Here is a 20,510-nt window from a genome sequence, read left to right as displayed (position 1 = left end):
CTCTTTAAGAAATGAAATTGTATTTGCTTAGAATGAAGTGAAAATGCTTTCAAATGGAAGGCCGAAATAATCATGAAAAGTGAAACAATAATTTGTTAGCACAAGATATTATAAATGCTTTCAAGATGAATAAGTCTACAAATCAAAGCATGGAAACTATCTTGCTCAAAAGGATACAACAATAACTCAAATGTTAGACCAAGATGACAACATGCAATTAAGTTTGCAACCCAAAATAATAGTACTTGAAAGTGAAATCAACCATTTATGACAATAGTTAATTCACAAGATGAGTTAATTTCCAAGTACAAGAAAAATTAAACTTGTTGCAAAATTAAACTTGCATCCAAAGTGCCTCTTGAAATAAGATTTGCATGTGAGGCTTTAAACCAAAGGAAATGTGGTGGAATGTTGTTCTTGGTTCATTTTTTTAATTTGTGCTAAGGCAAAATTACAATTGAACTCTAGTCCTCAGACCTCATCCTCGCCCAAATGTTTTGATCTCACAATGAGGAGTCAATATAGGTAAAGGGTGCCTAAAAGTCTATTCAACCAACTTAAGTTGGAGGTAAGTTTTAATGAGGCTTGGGGCCTTCCTTTACTAAAATGCCTAGATGAAGTGCAAATTGTGTTAATTCCCCAAATTAAACTAATGCTTCAGGCAAATGTTTCAAAGAGAAATAGTTTGCAAAACTTGAGAGTGTATGCATCTGGGAATTTAAATACAAGATTAAAAAAATTTGCGTGTGGAGTGAAATGTGTTGATTTTAAGTATGCACAATATGAAATTAAAAGCTAGAAAACTAAGAAAAACTAAAAGCAAGATTAGGCCACCCACAAGAATCCCTCCTCTAAATGAGGAAGAGAGATGCCATGGCAAAATCCCAAGCTCCCTCCAACAATTTTTTTTTTTTAAGCCCTTAAAGCGGGTAAAAATGCCTCTAAGAGGGCAGCCCACAATACGAAAGAGATATTTACAAAGATGAGACTCTGACAAAGCTAGACTCTCTCCCCAAAAATATAACAACAACAAACTTGAAGATAGAAAAAACTCTCGAAAGAGATTCACAAGGCTCAAAAGGCCCACGGCTTCGATGAGTTTGCAACTCTCTCCCAAGTGCTTATGGCCTCCCTAGAAATCAGTCTTTGGATAACGTGAGGGGGTCCTGAATACACACAAGTGAACAGTTTTCCAAAGCTTCTCCTCCAGCTCCTTGTTGCCCAATGCTCAAGCCTATGGGTTGCAAAACACCAAAAAATACCAATTTTTAGTGTAAATTAGGAAAAAGAAACCAAAACTAAACTTAGAATTTAATTTACAAAGTACTAGCTCAAGTAATGGGAGTGAACCCCATACTTGCCTAGCTTTAGAAATAACTCTTGAATAAGAGATATAATTTTGAAAGAAATAGAATCAAATAAGTATTTTGAATTTTAAATGGATGATCAAGTAGCTATAGCTTAAGAAAACTCCTTTTTTCTCTTTGTTGGATTGAAAACTTAGAGCAAAAAAAATGGCTAAGTCTTGGATCCCTGTGATTCTAGGAGTCAGTGGATCTAATCGAGATTTCTCCCACTTCCAGATGGATACCTGCACACAATACAAAAGATCTTTCCTACACATGAACACGTATTAGTTTGCACAAGATTAGAGAAATATAATGAATAAGATAAACCAAACATTCCTCCTAAAATGAATTGGCAAGCTTATCCCTAGAATACTATTCTAAATCAATAATATGTGCAAGATAGCTTGCACACATCAATCCAAGCAAGATGGCAAGTATAAACTAATATTAATTCAACATGCGAAAGAAATTAAACACAATAGCAGTAGTATGAAAGGAAACCACCTCATAACACCAAGAAAACACTAGCCAGTTAGCCCCAAAGTCTTGATTATATTAAGAAAGTAAGCAAGTACAAAATGACAGAGTTTCCTCAAGCCCAATAGCTTACTATATGATACAATATGAGAGCCCATGGCTCTATTATATAGAGAGTTTCGAGCAAATCCCAATGAAGAATGACAATGACAAATGGCATTGGAGCCAATCCCAATGTAGAAGTGATTAAACAAGTGGCATGAGGTGACAATCCCAAAGAGAAATTGGAATTTGTTGAATGGAGCTCCAATGCAAAGTGTAAAAATTGAATTCTGACAAGTGGACATCATTTTCTTCTTCCGTTATGTGCCAAATTCAATTTTTATGATAGAATGACAAGTGTATATGGGTGGTAACCCATGTGAGGACAATTTCCTACAATCCACCAAATATTCTCCCAAATCCTCCCAAATGTGCATTAACTTCACAAATTCGAATTTCCAAGTAAGCAACTTTCTCCCTTAATGCCAAAAATTCGATTTTATTTGAGCACATGTCCTTTTCTTGATTTTAGGAGTCCACATCACCTTGGGACTTCACTTTAACTCCCTCATAATTTTCCACCTCATTTCTACAACATTTAGCATGTGTGGGTATTTATTTTTCTCCATTTATTTAATTTTTGGCTTAATTAATTGTCAGATTTCCCACTAAACTTAGGAAAAGAGGGTTTTGAGGGTTCAAAACATTTTTTGACGCATCAAAGTGTGTCAAAGTAGAAAGTTGAGGGCAAGCGGTGCAAATTTCATTAGTCATGCCCCATACAAATTCTCTAGATATCACTTATTACATTACAAATACAATTTTAGTAGCAATTTTCGTAGTGCGGAAAATCTAAAAAACTAAAAAATGACTACTTAGACCTAACCAAATTCTACGAATTTTTTTGTGTGATCTAGTATGGTAATATACATCGACTTTAGACACTAAGATGTGTTAGGTGCTCAACTTTCAAACCGTCACCTTGGCTTTGGGGTAAAATGTGAGTGAAAAAACCCAGAGAATTATCCGCCTCCGAAAAAAGAAGGGATAATTAACCAGATAAAAAAACACTCCAAGGTGTACTCATTTGTTGATCAAGTCCCAACATCCTAGGCCTGTTACAAACTCAAAAACTCATCATTACTAGTATCACTTATTACAATTCCCCGTAGGGTGTGGAATCTGGGTACAAAGAAGATGATGAGAAGATAGAAGTAGAGTTAAAAACCTTTGTTGATTGATGATATATGATGGTACAAGTGTCCTTTGGATCATCCTTGGGCATGGAGTCTTCATATAATCATCAGGTGCCACTCCAGTGGTCAATAGAACCCACTCAACCTGATGTCATTACCTTGGGTGTACATTAGTCCATGCTCAACTGTTCCTCGTATATACCTGAAAACATGCTTAGCTGCTGCCTAGTGGGCCCTCTTTGTTTCCACCATGAACTAACTGAGGTTGTTGACAACGTAAGAAATATTTGGTCTGGTATTGAGTAGATACATCAGGGACCCTATGAGCTGCCTGTACAAAGTGGGATCAACTTCTTTATCTTTGGATGCATCAATCTTCTTCCAGTTGGTAATCATTGGAGTAGTCATAGGTCTGCAGTCTTGCATTCTGAATGTTTTCAAAATCTCTGTAGTGTATCTCCCTTGTCCAAGGAAAATCCCACCCTTCTGCTGCCAAACTTCCAACCCTAGGAAATAATGCATCCGTCCCAAATCCTTCATGTCAAATTCTGTAGCTAGGTTTTCCTTGTAATCTTTGATGAGCCTGTCAAGAAAAGATCATCCACATATAACACCAGGATTAAAGGCTCATTCTCTACAACCAGATAGTAGAGGGTAGGATCTGCGTCACTCTTGACAAATCCCATCTTCTGCAAGTAACCATCAGTTCGACCGTACCATGCTTTGGGCGCCTGTTTAAGCAGATACAAGGCTTTCTTAATCCTGCATACATGAAATTTCTTCTCATGTGTCTCAAATCGCTTTGGTTGTTCAATGTATACTTCTTCTTCTATCACCCCGTTCAAGAAGATAGTCTTGACATCCATCTGGTGAATCTCCCACCCCATTTTCTAGTTGGTAATCATTGGTGTAGTCATAGGTCTATAGTCTTGCATTCTGAACGTTTTCAAAATCTCTGTAGCGTATCTCCCTTGTCTAAGGAAAATCCCTCCCTTCTGCTGCCAAACTTCCAACCCCAGGAAATAATGTATCCATCCCAAATCCTTCATGTCGAATTCTGTAGCTAGGTTTTCCTTGCAATCTTTGATGAGCTTGGATGAGCCTGTCAAGAAAAGATCACCCACATATAACACCAGGATTAGAGGCTCATTCTCTACAACCAGATAGTAGAGGGTAGGATCTGCGTCACTCTTGACGAATCCCATCTTCTGCAAGTAACCATCAATTCAACCGTACTATGCTCTGGGCGCCTGTTTAAGTAGATACAAGGCTTTCTTCATCCTGCATACATGAAATTTCTTCTCATGTGTCTCAAATCGCTTTGGTTGTTCAATTATACTTCTTCTTCTATGATCCCGTTCAAGAATGTAGTCTTGACATCCATCTGGTGAATTTCCCACCCCATCTGTGCTGCAAGGAATATCACAGATCTTATTGAAGTATACCTGGCTATTGGGGCGAAGGTTTTTTCGTAGTCTATCCCTTCCTTCTAAGCATACCCCTTAGCCACAAACTTGGCTTTGTAATTTTCCACACTACCATCTACAGCATACTTGGCTTTGTAGATCCATCTCGAATCTACAACTAACCTGTCCTGAAGCCTAGGTACCACTTCCCGGACATCATTGACCATTATGGAACTGTATTCCTCCACCATAGCATCTACCCATACTTGATGCTGAACGACCTCTTGAAAACTAGAGGGTTCTCCAACTTGAGCTACCAAGGCTTGGCATCTGTCAGGCTGCCTACGCTCCCTTTTCTCATTCCTGGGCGCACTGACGAAGTCCTCTCCATTTGTAGAATCTGTCGAAGTTCTCTGCTTGTTCTTCCATTGGTAGTGGGTATATCTATCTACCCCTCCTCTTCCTGAGACTCCAACTGTTGTCATACCTCTGGAGCTTTGCCTTTAGGAGAAATACTAGTTCTAGTTTCTGCTGGTCGAAGTGGCTGGACTAATGGATCATCCTTTGACTATTCTTCGGAAGGCATTTTGCAGGATTTCCTGAAAGCTCTGTCCTCCATGAACTTTACATCCTATCAAATTACGATCTTTCTATTCCTTGGAATATAGACTTTATATGCCTTAGCATTCTTGTTATATCCCATAAGGTATCCTTTCTCCGTAGTCTGATCCAATTTCTTCCTCTTTTCTTCGGGTATATGACAATATGCCAAACTCCCAAATATCTTGAAATGACTCACCTTAGGCTTCTTATCGGTGAAGACACTTTCTGGAGTAACCTTACCTAATGCCCTACGAGGAGTCCTGTTTTGGATATAAACACCTGTGTTGCATGCTTTTGCCCAAAGAAATTTGGGCATATCCTAATCATACAACATCGCCCTGGCTACTTCAACAATAGTCCTGTTCTTCCTTTCTGCTACTTGATTCTGCTCCGGATTATAGGGCGCTGTCCACTTTCTTATGATGCCTTCCCTTGTGCAAAAATCAGTGAAGTCCTTGTCAATATATTCTCCACCATTGTCTGATTGCAATATCTTTATCCTTTTTCTTGTCAGATTCTCAGCTAGAGCCTTGAACTCTTTGAATCGACCAAAAACCTCATACTTGGTTTTTAGAAAGTAGATCTATGTCTTTTTGGAATGGTCATCAATGAAGGTGACGAAGTATTCGACACCATTAAGAGCTTTTGTGGGCATGAGTCCACAAACATTTGAGTGTATCAATCCTAGAACACTCTTAGTTCTATTGTTACTTCTGGAAAATGTTGCTTTCGCGTATTTGCCTAGTGCGCACCCTTTGCATACATCATCTTGTTTGATACTCAACTCTGGAACTCCTGTTACTGTTCTTCTGAGAATTCTTAGAGCCACATGGTGTAAGTGTCCCATCCTCATGTGCCATAGTTCATTCAAATATTTTTCCCCACTGCTGCCTATCAGTGCCATTGAAGATTCTAGCTGTAATTTATACAACCTGTTACTTTTGACTCTGATTTGGGCCTTCTTTTTCCAACTTGGGTGTTTGACGTATACTTTCTCCCTAATGAAGAAAACATCATAGCCCTTGTTTTGAAGATGAGATACAAAGAGTAAGTTCATCCCCAATCTTGACACATGTAGCACATTGGTTGCTCGAAGTCGATCCACTGCTTCTGTTTGAAAGACTACAATACCTCTTCCTATGGGGGTACATTTTGCGTTATTTCCCATGGTGATCTGGAAGTTCATCCTTTCTTCCCGATAATTCGAAAAACATTCTCGTATTCCTGTCATGTGTCAAAAAGCTCCACTATCTATATACCAAACCTCAGAGGAGGCAGAACTCGCTAAGCAAGCTACTTCTTCTTCCAGTCTGGAGGCTAACATAGAATAATCATGATCCATGTTCTTTTTGTTCTCTTCTTTATCTGGAGATCTGCATGAGTCCTTCTGAGTTGATGCCCCAACATCATGCTCCTGACTCATAGCAGATTTTTTAACCTTGTTGCCCGATCTCTACTCTGATACCATGTGAAAATTTTTAATACGAAATTTTACTGCAGTAACTGATTTATTTCTCCTACTTATTTTTCACAATAAGTTATTTACAAAACCCTTCAGCAAACATTAAAATAAATTCTACAACAATTATCACATAAAAGCATAGAGAAAAATAACAGTGATATACAAACACACGAATCAATCACTTCAACACAGTTATTTTTAGACAATTGTCCCTGGAAAAACCCAATGCGGGAAAACCAATGCAGCAGTTGAGGGTTTATATATTAATCTTCAAAAACAATCTCTTTACAAGGAACTACTCTACAAAATATTGAGATACTTCTTAGAGAAAACACCTGAGACAATTTTCCTTCTCTCCTAGAGAAGTTCTGACACCCTGGAGACCCTCTATCCTCCTCCGCGTCACTTTTGCATCAGCCTGCATGAGGACTGCATCTCCAGCTGCGCTGTCTCACTGACCTTCCCTCTGTGCTGTCTCTCAGATGCTCTGTGTCACTTCTTCCTTAGTCCCTGACTGATGTTGATACCCTCCTCTTCATTCACCCTGCAACTCTCCATCTGAAATCGAACTCCTTCACCTTGAGAATGGACTTCCGTCGGGTTACTGAGTATTTGCCTGGTGTGTCTCTAAATGACTCTCAAGTCTTCTCTTATACTTTTCTTGTTGAGGAACCAACAACCGAGATTAAGTCCTTAATCAATGGCTAAGATTAAAACAGACTAGATCTTAGAAGCTTCTCACCCATATTTTTATTAATACCCATTAATAATTTTATTTTCCTAGGTTTGGACTTAGGAATCCCATTAAAAATATTAATTATTTTAATAACTCATCATCCGGGTGGAATTTCTCCGTCTTGAAGATCTCATGTATTCTAGCCCCTACACAAAATTTCGGAGCTAGATCACATCCGATGCTACCCAAAATCAAAAATATGTGTATCTTTGGGCCTGTTGGAATGGGAAACTTGGTCTGTAGTGAGAATCTCGCCACTCCCCACGAGTAGTCCCAATGCCATTGGGCCATTTCTAATGTTTGCTTGTAGACTCGGTGTCATAAATTTGAATGGCACTGATGCTGCTTTCCCATTCATCTGTCAAATAATTGAACAGTCACAAGTTGTCTTGATATATACATGAAACACTTGTAATGTTTTTGACCATCTTTCTGCGTTTCCTCAACTTTCAATTACAAACACTTATACAAAGCTGCCACTGATATTAAATCTTTCAATTACAAACACTTATACAAAGCTGCCACTGATATTATATTTAATACGAAGGCCTACCATTTGCTTGTGAATGGTAGTAACTGGACTTGTAACAGGCAATCATGGACTCTATGTCTAGGGGCTTATTAGTATTGTTTCACTAGTTTCCACTGTCACTATTTTGTCCTTGTGCACAGCTACAAAGAACTATGAGACAACACTAATATAAGAAATGGGCAGTGCTCCTAGTCAACTTATTAAGCAATTCTTTCTCCCGTTTTTCACCATAATTTTTAGTTTTACATTGCATTAAATACATTTAGGACTTTGCAAATGAACTGACCCTACCTATATACAGGTATATATAGGTCAAGCCCCCTATCAAAATCAAGTTGCCATCTGTTTGAAATTAAAATATCTTTAAAAATATTTATGTCCATGTGTGGTTTGCTAAATTATAAGGAAGTAAAATAATATTAAAACTCAGGTCAGTTTTTTAATTTTTTAATAATAATGTATGTTGGTTCAAACGATATTTTCCACCCCTAGTTAATGCTATATTTTATAGTTGTTAAAGGATATGTTACTGTTAACACAGGAAATCTATCAAGTTCACATACTGATTTGGGGATGGCACAGTATTTTTCTTCTAGGGTAAATAAATGCCCTATTGGCATACACGTGTATGCTTGGTTAGGGTATCTATGCAGTGGGAAGCAGTTTTGAAGTAACAGTTTGCTAGTGAATTTTCTTGGATATGATTGTGTACACGTGTGCTAGAGAGAAAAAGAGGGTTATGCATTCATGGATTTGCGCTGAAGTAAAGAAGTTGTTGGTCTTATTGAATTTAATCAGGTATAAGCTGTCTTTGGGTAAACCAAGGTTCTTTTCAAGTTTTTTCAGGAACAACATCGGGCCATGCATACAGTTGGGATTTACGGTAAGAAACTTGATTAATTTATAGATTTTAAGCCATTCTCCTATGGAGAAATGAATATCTTTTAATGTGCCATCTCTTCAGATTGTATTTGTGTTTTCTGTTTCTGGCAATGTTTTGTTTGCACACTGACAATATTGTGATGAAAAGGGATCATGTAATCACGTGTTCTGTTTTTCCTATTCAATATGTATATTCTCAATTCTGAAGGTTAATCTAGTGTAGAACAAACCTCAATAATGTTATGTAAATTGCCAGAAGAAAACGTAAGATAATGTGCATTATCGTTTAAATTTATCTCACTTATTTTCTGTTAATTTTCCACTACTCTATGCTATATCAATTACTTTAGCCCAATTCAATTCTTCAATAAGCAATCTTTTCAAATACAATTAATTCTTGCAATGATAAACAGTGATTGAAGATAGAACAGTAAAATGCAATGACAATAAGAGACAAGAGCATCAACAAGAGACACCAATTTTGTCAAAGACCAGGGAAAAATCCCACAAGCGGGAAATCCCTTTGAAATTCTTCTTCTATTAGATTGCCTTCAAATGTTCAGTAAAGGGTACAATGAGTCAAATTCAATAACAAGAGTCAAAGTCAAAGCCTTGACTTGTCCAATAAATCAACCAACCAAAAATCCAATGTCAGTGATGAAATAGTCAAGTCTGATCAACTGTCAAAAATTTGCAGTTCTGTCCGAGTCAACGGAAGTCAAAGCGTGCCCTAACCAGTCAAAGTCAACGGTCAACTTTGTCCTCCAACAGCTTGGTAATCAGTCCATAAATTCGGCCTCCAATTCTGGTCAAATTCAGCCCAAAACAGTGGAAGAAAGTTCAGTCAAACTTGGTCAAAGTCTGCAATTTTTCTGTGCTGTCAACTCTGAAGTTAACACCAGTTAAACAGCCCAGTTCTCCTCGGTTTTTTTGCCAGTCAACTTGGCCTCAAGAAATCTGAAATTTTCCAGTCAAAGAAAGTCAAATGATGAAGTCAAACTTGGTCAAATGAGAGAAATTTCTGCTGTCAAAGTCTGCAATTTTTCCTGTGGTCAGCCCAAGTCAAACAGCTCCAAACTCCTCGGTTCTTGTGCCAAAAGATGTGGCCTAGCGAGATAGAAATACCCCAAAAAAATTGAACCAAAATGATACCAAATAACCCTTGGTCAACACTGGTCAAAGTGCAGATTAGCTGAGATTTTTGGCCACTTGAAATTCGTCCTCCTTGCCCACATGTCTGAAAAAGAGCTGCCTCAAACCTGTATGAACCAATCAGATTGAGAGAGAGAAGACTGCTAACTGCTACACAGCAACTTCTGATACTTATCCATTATTGAAATAGATTCTTTACCATTCTCATCTTCTCCCTAAAATGAACAAACTTTGTTCTTCCTACAGCCTTGGTGAGGATGTCTATCACCTGTTCTCCTGTAGGAGTGTACCTCAACTTTACTGCTCTTCGTTGGACATAATCTCTGAAAAAGTGACTCCTGATATCAGTATGTTTCGACTGATCATGAAATACTGGATTCTCAGAGAGCTTGATGCAACTTGATTATCACACATGATCCTAGTCACTTCCATCCTTCTCCTGAATAGATTCACAAGCAATTTCGTAAGCCATATGGCTTCACATGAAGCTGTGCTAGTTGCCATATATTTTGCTTCAGCTGAGCTCAAAGCCACATATTTTTGTTTCCTATTGCACCAAGAAGCCATTTTTGATCCAATGTTGAAACAATACCCAGTTGTACTTTTCTGACCTACTGAACTTCCAGCCCAATCTGCATCAGTGAACCCACTTAGTGTGATGTCATTGCCTCTGGTGTACAATAGTCCATGCTCAACTGTTTCTTGTATATACCTGAGAACATGTTTGGCTGCTACCCAGTGCACCCTCTTAGGTTCTACCATGAACTGGTTGAGGGTGTTGACAACGTAACAAATGTCTGGCCTGGTATTGACCAGATACATCAGGGACCCTATGAGCTATCTGTATAAGGTGGGATCAACATCCTTATCTTTTGATGCATCAATCTTCTTTGAGTTGGTGATCATTGGAGTAGCCATAGGTCTACAATCCCGCACGCTGAATCTCTTCAAGATTTCTATAGCATATCTCCTTTATCCCAGGAAGATTTCACCCTTTTGCTGCCAAACTTCCAACCCTAGAAAATAATGCATCTGTCCCAAATCCTTCATGTCGAATTCTGTGGCTAGGTTCTTCTTGCAATCTTTGATGATCCTGGATGATCCTGTTAGGAAGAGATCATCCACATATAACACTAGGATTAGAGGCTCATTCTCTACAACCAGATAGTAGAGATTAGGGTCTACGTCACTCTTGACGAACCCCATCTTCTACAAGTAGCCATCAATTCGACTGTACCATGCCATAGGTGCTTGTTTCAGCCCATACAAGGCTTTATTTAATCTGCATAGATGGGATTTCTTCTCATGTTTCTCAAAACCTTTTGGTTGTTTGATGTATACTTCCTCTTATATTACCCCGTTCAAGAATGCCATCTTGACATCCATCTGATGAGTCTCCCACCGCATCTACATTGTAAGAGATATCACGGTCCTAATAGAAGTATACCTGACTACTGGGGCGAAGGTTTCTTTGTAGTCTACCCTTCTTTTTGAGCATACCCCTTAGCCACGAACTTGACTTTGTATTTCTCCACACTATCATCTGCAGCATATTTGACCTTGTAGATCCATCTCGAACCTACCACTGATTTGTCCTGAGGCCTAGGTACCACTTCCCAGACATCATTGACCATTATAGAGGTGTATTCCTCAACCATAGCATCTACCCATATTTGATGCTGAATGATCTCCTGAAAACTAGAAGGTTCCCCAACCTGAGCTACTATGGCCTGGTATCTGTTTGGCTGTCTTCGCTCCCTTTTACTATTTCTGGGTGCACCAATGAAGTCTTCTGCATTTCGTAGAATCTGTTAGAGTTCCCGACTCGTTCTTCCATTGGTAGTAGGTACATCTATCAACTCCTCTTCTTCTTGAGATTCCTCTTATTCTGAAGCTTTGTCTTCAGGAGGATTTCTGGTACCAGTTTACGCTAGTTGAAGTGGTCTGACCAACGGCTCATCTTTCGACTGCTCCTCGGAAGGTATTTCTCAGGATTTTCTGAAAGCTCTATCCTCCATGAACTTTACATCCCGTCGAACTACTACCTTCCTACTCCTTGGAAGATAGACTCTATATGCCTTAGAATTCTCGCTATATCCCACAAGATATCCTTTCTTAGCAGTTTGATCTAATTTGTTTCTCTTCTCTTCGGGTATATGGCAATATGTTGAACTCCCAAATATCCTAAAATGACTGACTCTAGGTGTATTCCCCCAATGAGGACCTTCTTCGGAGTGATTTTGCCCAATGCCCTATGAGGAGTCTTGTTCTCGACATAAACTGTCGTACTGCATCCTTCTGTCCACAGGAATTTAGGCATACCCTGATCATATAACATTGCCCTAGCTACTTCCACAATAGTCCTGTTTTTCCTTTCTGCTACTCCATTTTGCTCCAGATTGTAGGGAGATGTCCACTCTCTTCTGATGCCTTAGTGCAAAAATCGGTGAAGTCCTTGTCAACATACTCTCCACCATTGTCCGAGTGCAACACTTTTATCTTCTTTCTTGTCAGAATTTCCTCTAGAGCCTTGAACTCTTTGAATCGACTGAAAACCTCATCCTTGGTTTTTAGGAAGTAGATCCAAGTCTTTCTGGAATGGTCATCGATGAAGGTGACAAAGTTTCTACACCACTAAGAGCTTTTGTGGACATCAATCTGCAGAGTTCTGAGTGTATCAATCCTAACACACTCTTCGCCCTATTGTTACTTCTGGAAAATGCAACTTTGGCATACTTGTCCAGAGCACACCCTCTGCATACATCATCCCGTTCAGTACTTAGTTCTGGAATTCCTGATACTGTTTTCCTGAGAATTCTCAAAGCCCCATGGTGTAAGTGTTCCATCCTCTTGTGCCATAGCTCATTCAAGTCTCTGTCTCCATTACTGCCTATCAGTGCCATTGGTGATTCTAGTTGTAACCTGTACAACCTCTTACTTCTGATTCCAATTTAAGCCTTCTTTTTCCAACTTAGGTGTTTGACATATATGTTCTCCCTAATGAAGAAAATGTCATAGCCCTTTTTTTGAAGTTGAGATACGGAAAGTAAGTTCATCCCCAATCCCGACACATGTAGCACATTGGTTGCCTGAAGTTGCTCTCCTACTTTGATTTGGAAAACTATGGTACCTCTTCCTGCTAGAGTACACTTTGCCTTATTCCCCATGGATATTTGAAAATTCATTCTTTCTTCCCGATAATCTAAAAAACATTCTCAGATTCCTGTCATATGCGAGGAAGCTCCACTGTCTATATACCAAACCTTCGAGGAGGCAGAGCTTGCAAGGCAAGCATCTTCTTCTTCCAATCCGGAAGCTAACATCGAATATTCATCCCTTGTGCATTCTTCTAGAAATCTGTGTGAGACCCCTTGAGTGGATGCCTCTGCATCATGCTCTTGACCCATAATCGATTTTCCTTTCCTGTTGTCGGATCTCTGCTTTGATACCATGTGAAAATTTCTAAACTGAAATTCTACCACTGCAGCAACTGATTTATTTCACCTACTTATTATTCTCAATAAGTTATTTACGAAATTCCTTCAACAAACATTAAAATAAATTCTATTGTAGTTATCACACATTTACCCAGAGAAAAAAAAATACATGCACAAGAATCAATCACATCGACACAATTATTTTTTGGACAATTGTCCCCGGAAATATGCAATGCAGGAAAACCGGTGCAACAAATGAGGGCTTTATTAATTTTCAACAGCAATTGCTTTTACAAGGAATGATTTTATAGAGAAACCGAAAGAAAACACCTGAGACTTGCCCTCTGAGACCATCTTACACTTTGGAGACCCTGCTCCCACTTCTACGTCACCCCTGCGTCATTCTGATTGACCTAACATGGCTTTGCGTCCCTCTGCGTCAACCTGCGTAGGCCCTGCGTCTCTCTTTCTGCCCTGTCTTCCACTGACCCTGCGTCACCTCCTCCTCGATCACTGCTTGTTTTTTCAGCCCTCCCCATTCTCCACCCAACAACTCCCTCTGAAATCGATCTCCTCTTCCTTGAGAATCGAATTTCCTTGAGATACTGAGTATCTGCTGGTGTATCTCCAAATGACCTTGAAGTCTTCTCTTATACTTTTCCTATTGATGAATCAACGACCAAGATTAAGTCCGTAATCAACGGCTAAGATTAAAACAGACTTGATCCTCGTCTCTTAAAAGCTTCTCATCCTTATCTTTATTAATAACCATTAATATTTTTGTTTCCTAAGTTTAGACTTAGGAACCCATTAAAAATATTAATTATTTTACTAACTCCTCATCCAAATGGAATTTCTCAAGACGATTTCTCGGTCTTGGAGATTTCATGTGCCTTAGCCTCTCCTCCAAATTTCAAGGCTAGAGTACATCCGATGCTACCAAAAGTCAACATGGAGGAGGGGCATTTTGTCCTTAGGCCGACCTTCACAATTTGTGTACTTGTGGGCTTGACTTCAAAAATACATGTTTCCTTATCCAAATTCAGTGCTTCAAAGGTAATTTTAGTCCTTTGGGAAAGAGGAATCTAGTCCAATGATTGGAATTTGTCACTGAGCTGCCAAATTAACATTTTCTTATTTAAATTTCTGTGCTAGATTCTCTTTGTGAGATTTTAATCCATTATGGTTGTGCAATGTACCCAGCTATCTAATTAAGATGACACCATCATTTTTACATGCAATTGGTAGACAAATAAATTTCAGCAGTGGAATATATGATACCCACAACAAATTGATTCAATACCCATGAGTAGGATCAGCCATAACAGGATATAAAACGTATTTTCTGCTCATGCATTGCATAATAATAGCTGATGTTACTTAGAGCTTGCTGCAATAGTTCATGGGCTGAGCTGTAGAGAGGATACTTGGAGAAACAGTTTGTGTTAAGAATAGAATACAAGGAAACAGTTTGTGTTAAGAATAGAATACAAGGTCTGAAATATTTATTTAAACAATAGAGTTTAAACGCTAGGCAGATTAGATGGATGGAATTTCTTGGGGAATATGACTTTGATATATATATATATATATATACCTAGACATGAGTTTCCTTTCATTAATAGTCATGTTTTTTAGTTGAAATGTGTCCATTCATTAGGATGTCTCTTCATATATATATATATATATATATATATATATAGAGAGACATCCTAATGTACAGAATTGTGATATATATCACAATTAGTTGTGATATATTGTGATATATATATCACAATTCTGTTCATTAGGATGTCTCTTCATATCATATATATATATATATATAATGAAAGACATCCTAATGAAAGGACACATTTCAACTAAAAAACATGACTATTAATGAAAGGAAACTCATGTCTAGGTATTTATGGGGTCCCTCACTTATAATCCAATCGTATTATTTTTACTCATAAATGGATATCTTTATTTTTCAAATATTAAGAATACCTAATTTGTTAGCCAGATTTGGTTGTCACATTTAGTATCAAAGCCTTGATTTCTGATCCTAGCCATTGGCTTCCAGACCTTTGCTCGAATTTCATTTCCCTTTGACAACAAGACCTTGTCCTTTTGGGCCATGTTACTGCAAAATCTAACACTTAAGTGTAAAGCCTCGCTAAGCATTCAAGATTGATAGCAGCAATGGGTGTTGGAAAATGTAACTCGGTTTGGTCTTCTTTAAATGTATTTGAGTCATCTTGTAATGTACTTGTCAAAAGAATAAAAAAATATTTTTTATTATTATTAATGTGACTTATTAAAGCACGTGTTTCATGCTTGGGTCACTGGGTTGTAGGTCAAAGTCCCCATTGAGGACTTCTAGCATTTATTCTGAGTCAATAGAGTCATTGTACTTTTAAAGAGACCCTTCTTGGGTTTTTGAACCATGTCAAAATGTAAGGTATTGAGTCAAATATAATTTATGTATCCTCCACATCATATCGGCCTAGAAGAGATCAAGTCGACCTAAGGACATCAATTTGGCCTCCCTTGAAGCTGGACATCTAGCTTCAGACTAGACTTTGATGAAGTTGTTTTGCCTTCTGCTGACCAGAAAGGTGCTTCTTCGACACTCTGGGACTCCTTCCCGGCCTCTGGAACTGAAAATGTCAATCTCTCCCAGCAAATTGACTTTGCCTCTAGAGGCTACTACGTTGCCCCAGTGTCAGCCTCTCTGTAGCTCTTCTAGTTCTGCCTCTCTGCAAATCAACGCACCGGATCTGGAGATCTTCCTCTAGCTTCACTGTCTCTGCCCCTTTCTCACTGCTTCGATCTCAAACTCTCTATCTGACAACTAACTGCTACTACTCTAGAAATCAATCTGCTCATGCAATTAAATCTGCCCATCGACTTCTTCTTATAATTCTCTGTTGGGACTCCAACAACCAAGATTAATCTTAATCTATGGCTAGGATAATCTTGAGGTCGTTCTGTGTGAGTTTCTAGATCATTCATGCCTTGACTTAATTAATTCTGATTAATTAACCATATTCCCTAAGTTTAGACTTTGGAAATATTTAAAAACTGGTTAATAATCTAATTAAGTCATTTCTAAGTGGAATTTCCAGAAACGATTTATGGGTTTTTGAGATTTCATGTACTCTAGTCTCTCCACAAAATTTCAAGGCTAGAACACATCTGATGCTACAAAAACTAACAAAAAGATTGTCTTACGGGTCTTATGATGAGGAAATAGCCTATAATGCTCCAACACTGAGGACTCTGACAATGCAATAGCCTATAATGCTCCAACACTGAGGACTCAATGATGGAATAGCCCATTATGCTCCAACACTGAGGACTCTGATGATTGTGTTTGAACTTTGACCTCCCATGTCTCAAGGGATGAGACAAACCTCTTCCGGGCCTTGAATCAACTACCACATAATGCTAGGCCAGTCAAGGCACACCAGTCCAAGTGCATCTTGTGAATAGTGTGGGGCAATGAATTCTCCTTTCTAATGTGCTAGTAAAATGTTGTTCTCCAAACTATATGTGACAAATCTTGCATATACAGCCTCTATATAATAACAAAATTAAAATTGACATAGTTTACTATCACTGTTTACTTCAATGCTGTGGATGAGAAAAACTCTCTCTCTCTCTCTATATATATATTTATAGAGTGGGTCTCAGTCTCTTTTGTTTGTGGATAAGTTGGAAGTTGAAACTACAGTAATCTTAAAAGAGGGCTACAACAGCAAAAGGAAGGCCTTTTCAGCTTTGAGTTTATTGATTGCAAAATTACACATGATTTAGTATATAATATGCTATATATTCTACAGTGAAATGGATTTCATGGTCCAGTAGTTTACAAATGATTGGTCTGAAAAAGGAGGGTTTGTTATATGTTTTTCACATAACCTAGAAGTCACTGTCTAGATTAGTTTCCATTGGATGGAAATTTGATGGTAGATAAACCTGCAATTGAGTATGTGCTTCAATTATATGCAGGCCTAGGCTCAAGACTGCTTACAGACACATACCCTTTGTTTGGGATGATTGCTACAAAGAGTATAATTAATTTGACTCTTTTGTATTGGTTTAATTGTACTGTTCTAACATTCCTTGCTATTAGTTCAGGATGTACAAGCCACTGTGGAAGACACGAGTAAGCCCCAGCGTGATATATTCTATGCATTCTCAAGCGATAGATTCATCAACACTAGTGGTAGGTGGAATCGATGGTGTTTTACGGATAATTGATGCTAATAGTGGTCAGATCCTTTCCAGCTATGTGGCAACAAAAAAAATGACTAGTATTTCTGATGGGATGCTTGCCAAATGCACTGCTAAGAAAGTTAGTTCCCCAGTAGATAAAATACCAAAGAGTTTACGACGCCCAATAACATGTGTTGCTGTTGGATTGAGCAAGGTTGTGACTGTTCATAATGATACGAACATAATGTTGTGGACCTTCCAAAGGGAGAATGTTTGATAGTAATTCATATTAGGCCCCTGTGCAGCCTTCCTACCTGTCTGGTGCAATTTGTGGTAGAAATGAATCAATTCACTTGTAACATTTTTTTCTTTTGTATTCTTATTGAAATTGGGAATATCGTGGCAATTCTTGTCAGGCATTTATTTATGTAACACTTTAAATATCAAAGCGATGAGATCGATTAGTGCTTTTATCTCTTCTGCACACCATACCAGATCACAAAGATGGTATTAAACCTAGGACACTGCTTGTTAGCTAGCATGCTAGAGCTTTATCTTAAACATTTAATTTGAGCTCTTGCAAGATTTATTATGTAATACTTTCATGATGTTGAGTTTGATCATTGACATCACTAATGAGTAATTCTGTTTTCTTAAGTTCATGCCACTGGGCATGAAAGTTTTCTGTTCTTAATTGTGCACATTTTGAGTTATTTTTTAGTGATTCATAGCTTACAAATCATCTGTACATAATCAAGAGATAAAATAATTCTGGTTGTAACTTTAATAGTGAGATTTTGTAGTAAAACTTTATTAAACTTATCAGTAAAAATAAGGTAAAATAAAATGACATCCATATCAATTGGCTTAATTTGTAATAACCTAAGTCACCTGACACGGGGATTCGGGATTCGTAGGATACGGGGATTCGAGTGTTGGATTCAAACACGTTGACCCCCCGGAACAAGACACGTAAGATTCGTTATATATATATATATATATATATAAAAATTAGATATTTCTTAAACAAATTCTCATTAATGATACAAATTCATTGATTTCAAACATAGATCTTCATCTAGATGTTAGTTTTACTATTTACAAAGTAAGTTAGTAACATTATAGCATGCATAGTACATAAAAAATTCAAATACCTGCATAAACCCTCACAAACTTCATAAACCCTCACAAACCTCATAAACCCTCACTCATAAACCTTCACAAACCTCATAAACCCTCGCTCATAAACCCTCACAACCCTCATAAACCTCATAAACCCTCCCTCATAAACTTCATAAACCCTCACTTTTTTGGGATTCGAATCCCAAAATTGGGACATGAAGTGTCCTAATGGGACACGACCGGGATTCAATGGTGTCTTGTTAGGACATGTGGTGCCCCATTTTAGGATTCGAATTCCCATCGAATCGTGTCAGATTCGTGGGATTCGGACACGTGCCTGTTTTGGATGAATCCGGTTTCATAGGTAATAACTAAAGGATGGTGTTGCTAACTTGCCAAATTTCACATTAGTATGAATAGTACTTTGGTTTTAAAAACCAGCTGGTTATGGTTTGAACTGGTAACCGATCAAACTGGCTGGTCAGCCACCCTAGACATTGAGCCTTTTGAAAAATCTGGTTTAGGTTAAGGACATCCAGTTTGGCAGTTTCATAGCATCATTATGGAAAGGATGGCAGAAAAATCAAGATATTTGACATGGTAAGATATCCAGTTTCATAGCATCATTAAAATTAGTATGGACAGTATCTGTATAATTAAGTTCATTATTCAGATTCTCAGAAGACACAGAAGGACAGAATTGATTTTTTGACATAGTTGACTGTAGCAGTGGAAATTGAATGTACAGGATGAATTTCAGTTTTATGCTTGTATGTAATGATTAATCCTCATGAAGATAATGCTGGCAAATGATGATTTCCAAAATGTTGTCATTATTTAATCTGATCCCCTCTCCTTTTTGGGTTTGCATAGAGCACATTACTATCTCTGATATAGAAATTCAAACACAAAATCTGCACTAGAAATGAACAAATGTTCAATCAACGGATTAGGGCAGCATTTCAATTGATTTCAAAGTATCTCTTCAGCTCTGCTTGACAACATGTTCAATCTGAATTTGATAATTAAACTAGCAGTATTATTTTGATATATGCACACTTACATGGTATACAGAATGAGCAATCTTGCATATTTTGTCTCTAATGGTTCGGAATCATGGTTTGGAATCTTAAAAATATTTTTTTCATTAAAAGTTTAATTATTTATTAATATTCTCATTTGCAATTCATTGAATCTGGTTTGATCCAGTTTCGGTTCTAACCACGGTTTGATAGGTGCCCCGTTTCAAAGCCGGGCTCCAGTCTTTAAAACTATGATTAGAAGAGGCCTGTATACTTGAACAATAGGGAATGCCTAGGAATATGTAGATTACGAAGTAGAGTAGCCATCACTAATGTACCGCGAATAGAATTAGATTAACATGATTTCTAGAAGAATTCTCATGCTTTAGATTATGAAAAGGAGCTACAAGCTGGTGAAGATCATAGATAGGTTAACTAGGGATTGTTGAAGAGGGAGGTACAAAACTTGCTCTGCTGACAGAAATGCTACTCTTAGATGCTGAGCTGAATTCGATAATCATCTTAAAAACCAGAACAGGACTATGCACTAAATCCCTTAAATGTACATTACCATATTTTGCAACAAAAGTACTGAAAAATAATTCCCGAGGTCCTGAATTTGTCTTAGAATGGTGCAAGTGAAAACTTTGTGCTATGGATTTCTTTCAAAAGTGGTCCTTTTATAGACCTTGATCTGACAAGATACACAGCTGGGTTGGGTTTCTCAGGGACTTAGGTGACTAAATCCTGTATTTTCTTGTTACAGAAATATCATTTTCTTAGATATATCGTTTCTTCCGGAAGATTTGTCACAATTTATGGTGTAGCTACTTTTTATTATCATGAAAATAGACCAACATAAATACGCTGAATGACTAGAATAGGATAGGTT

The 20,510-nt window shown here is 37.9% G+C and overlaps 1 protein-coding gene across 1 annotated transcript in view; it reads left to right on the top strand.

The window, feature by feature from the left end:
• LOC149236052 (F-box/WD-40 repeat-containing protein At3g52030-like) overlaps window positions 1–18,168 on the top strand; it is a 344,460-nt gene extending 326,292 nt beyond the window's left edge. Inside the window, 2 exon segments of the mRNA XM_089372304.1 lie at window positions 8,602–8,686; window positions 17,397–18,168. Of these exon segments, the coding sequence (XP_089228430.1) occupies window positions 8,602–8,686; window positions 17,397–17,751 (440 nt within the window). The 3' untranslated portion in view covers window positions 17,752–18,168.
• Window positions 18,169–20,510: the final 2,342 nt, after the last annotated feature.

The sequence above is a fragment of the Pinus tabuliformis genome, chromosome 8, assembly GCF_031772625.1.
Source record: "Pinus tabuliformis cultivar Carrire ecotype Pingquan chromosome 8, CPIR1, whole genome shotgun sequence".
NCBI classification, from domain to species: domain Eukaryota; kingdom Viridiplantae; phylum Streptophyta; class Pinopsida; order Pinales; family Pinaceae; genus Pinus; species Pinus tabuliformis.
This window is presented reverse-complemented; position numbering and strand designations above follow the sequence as displayed.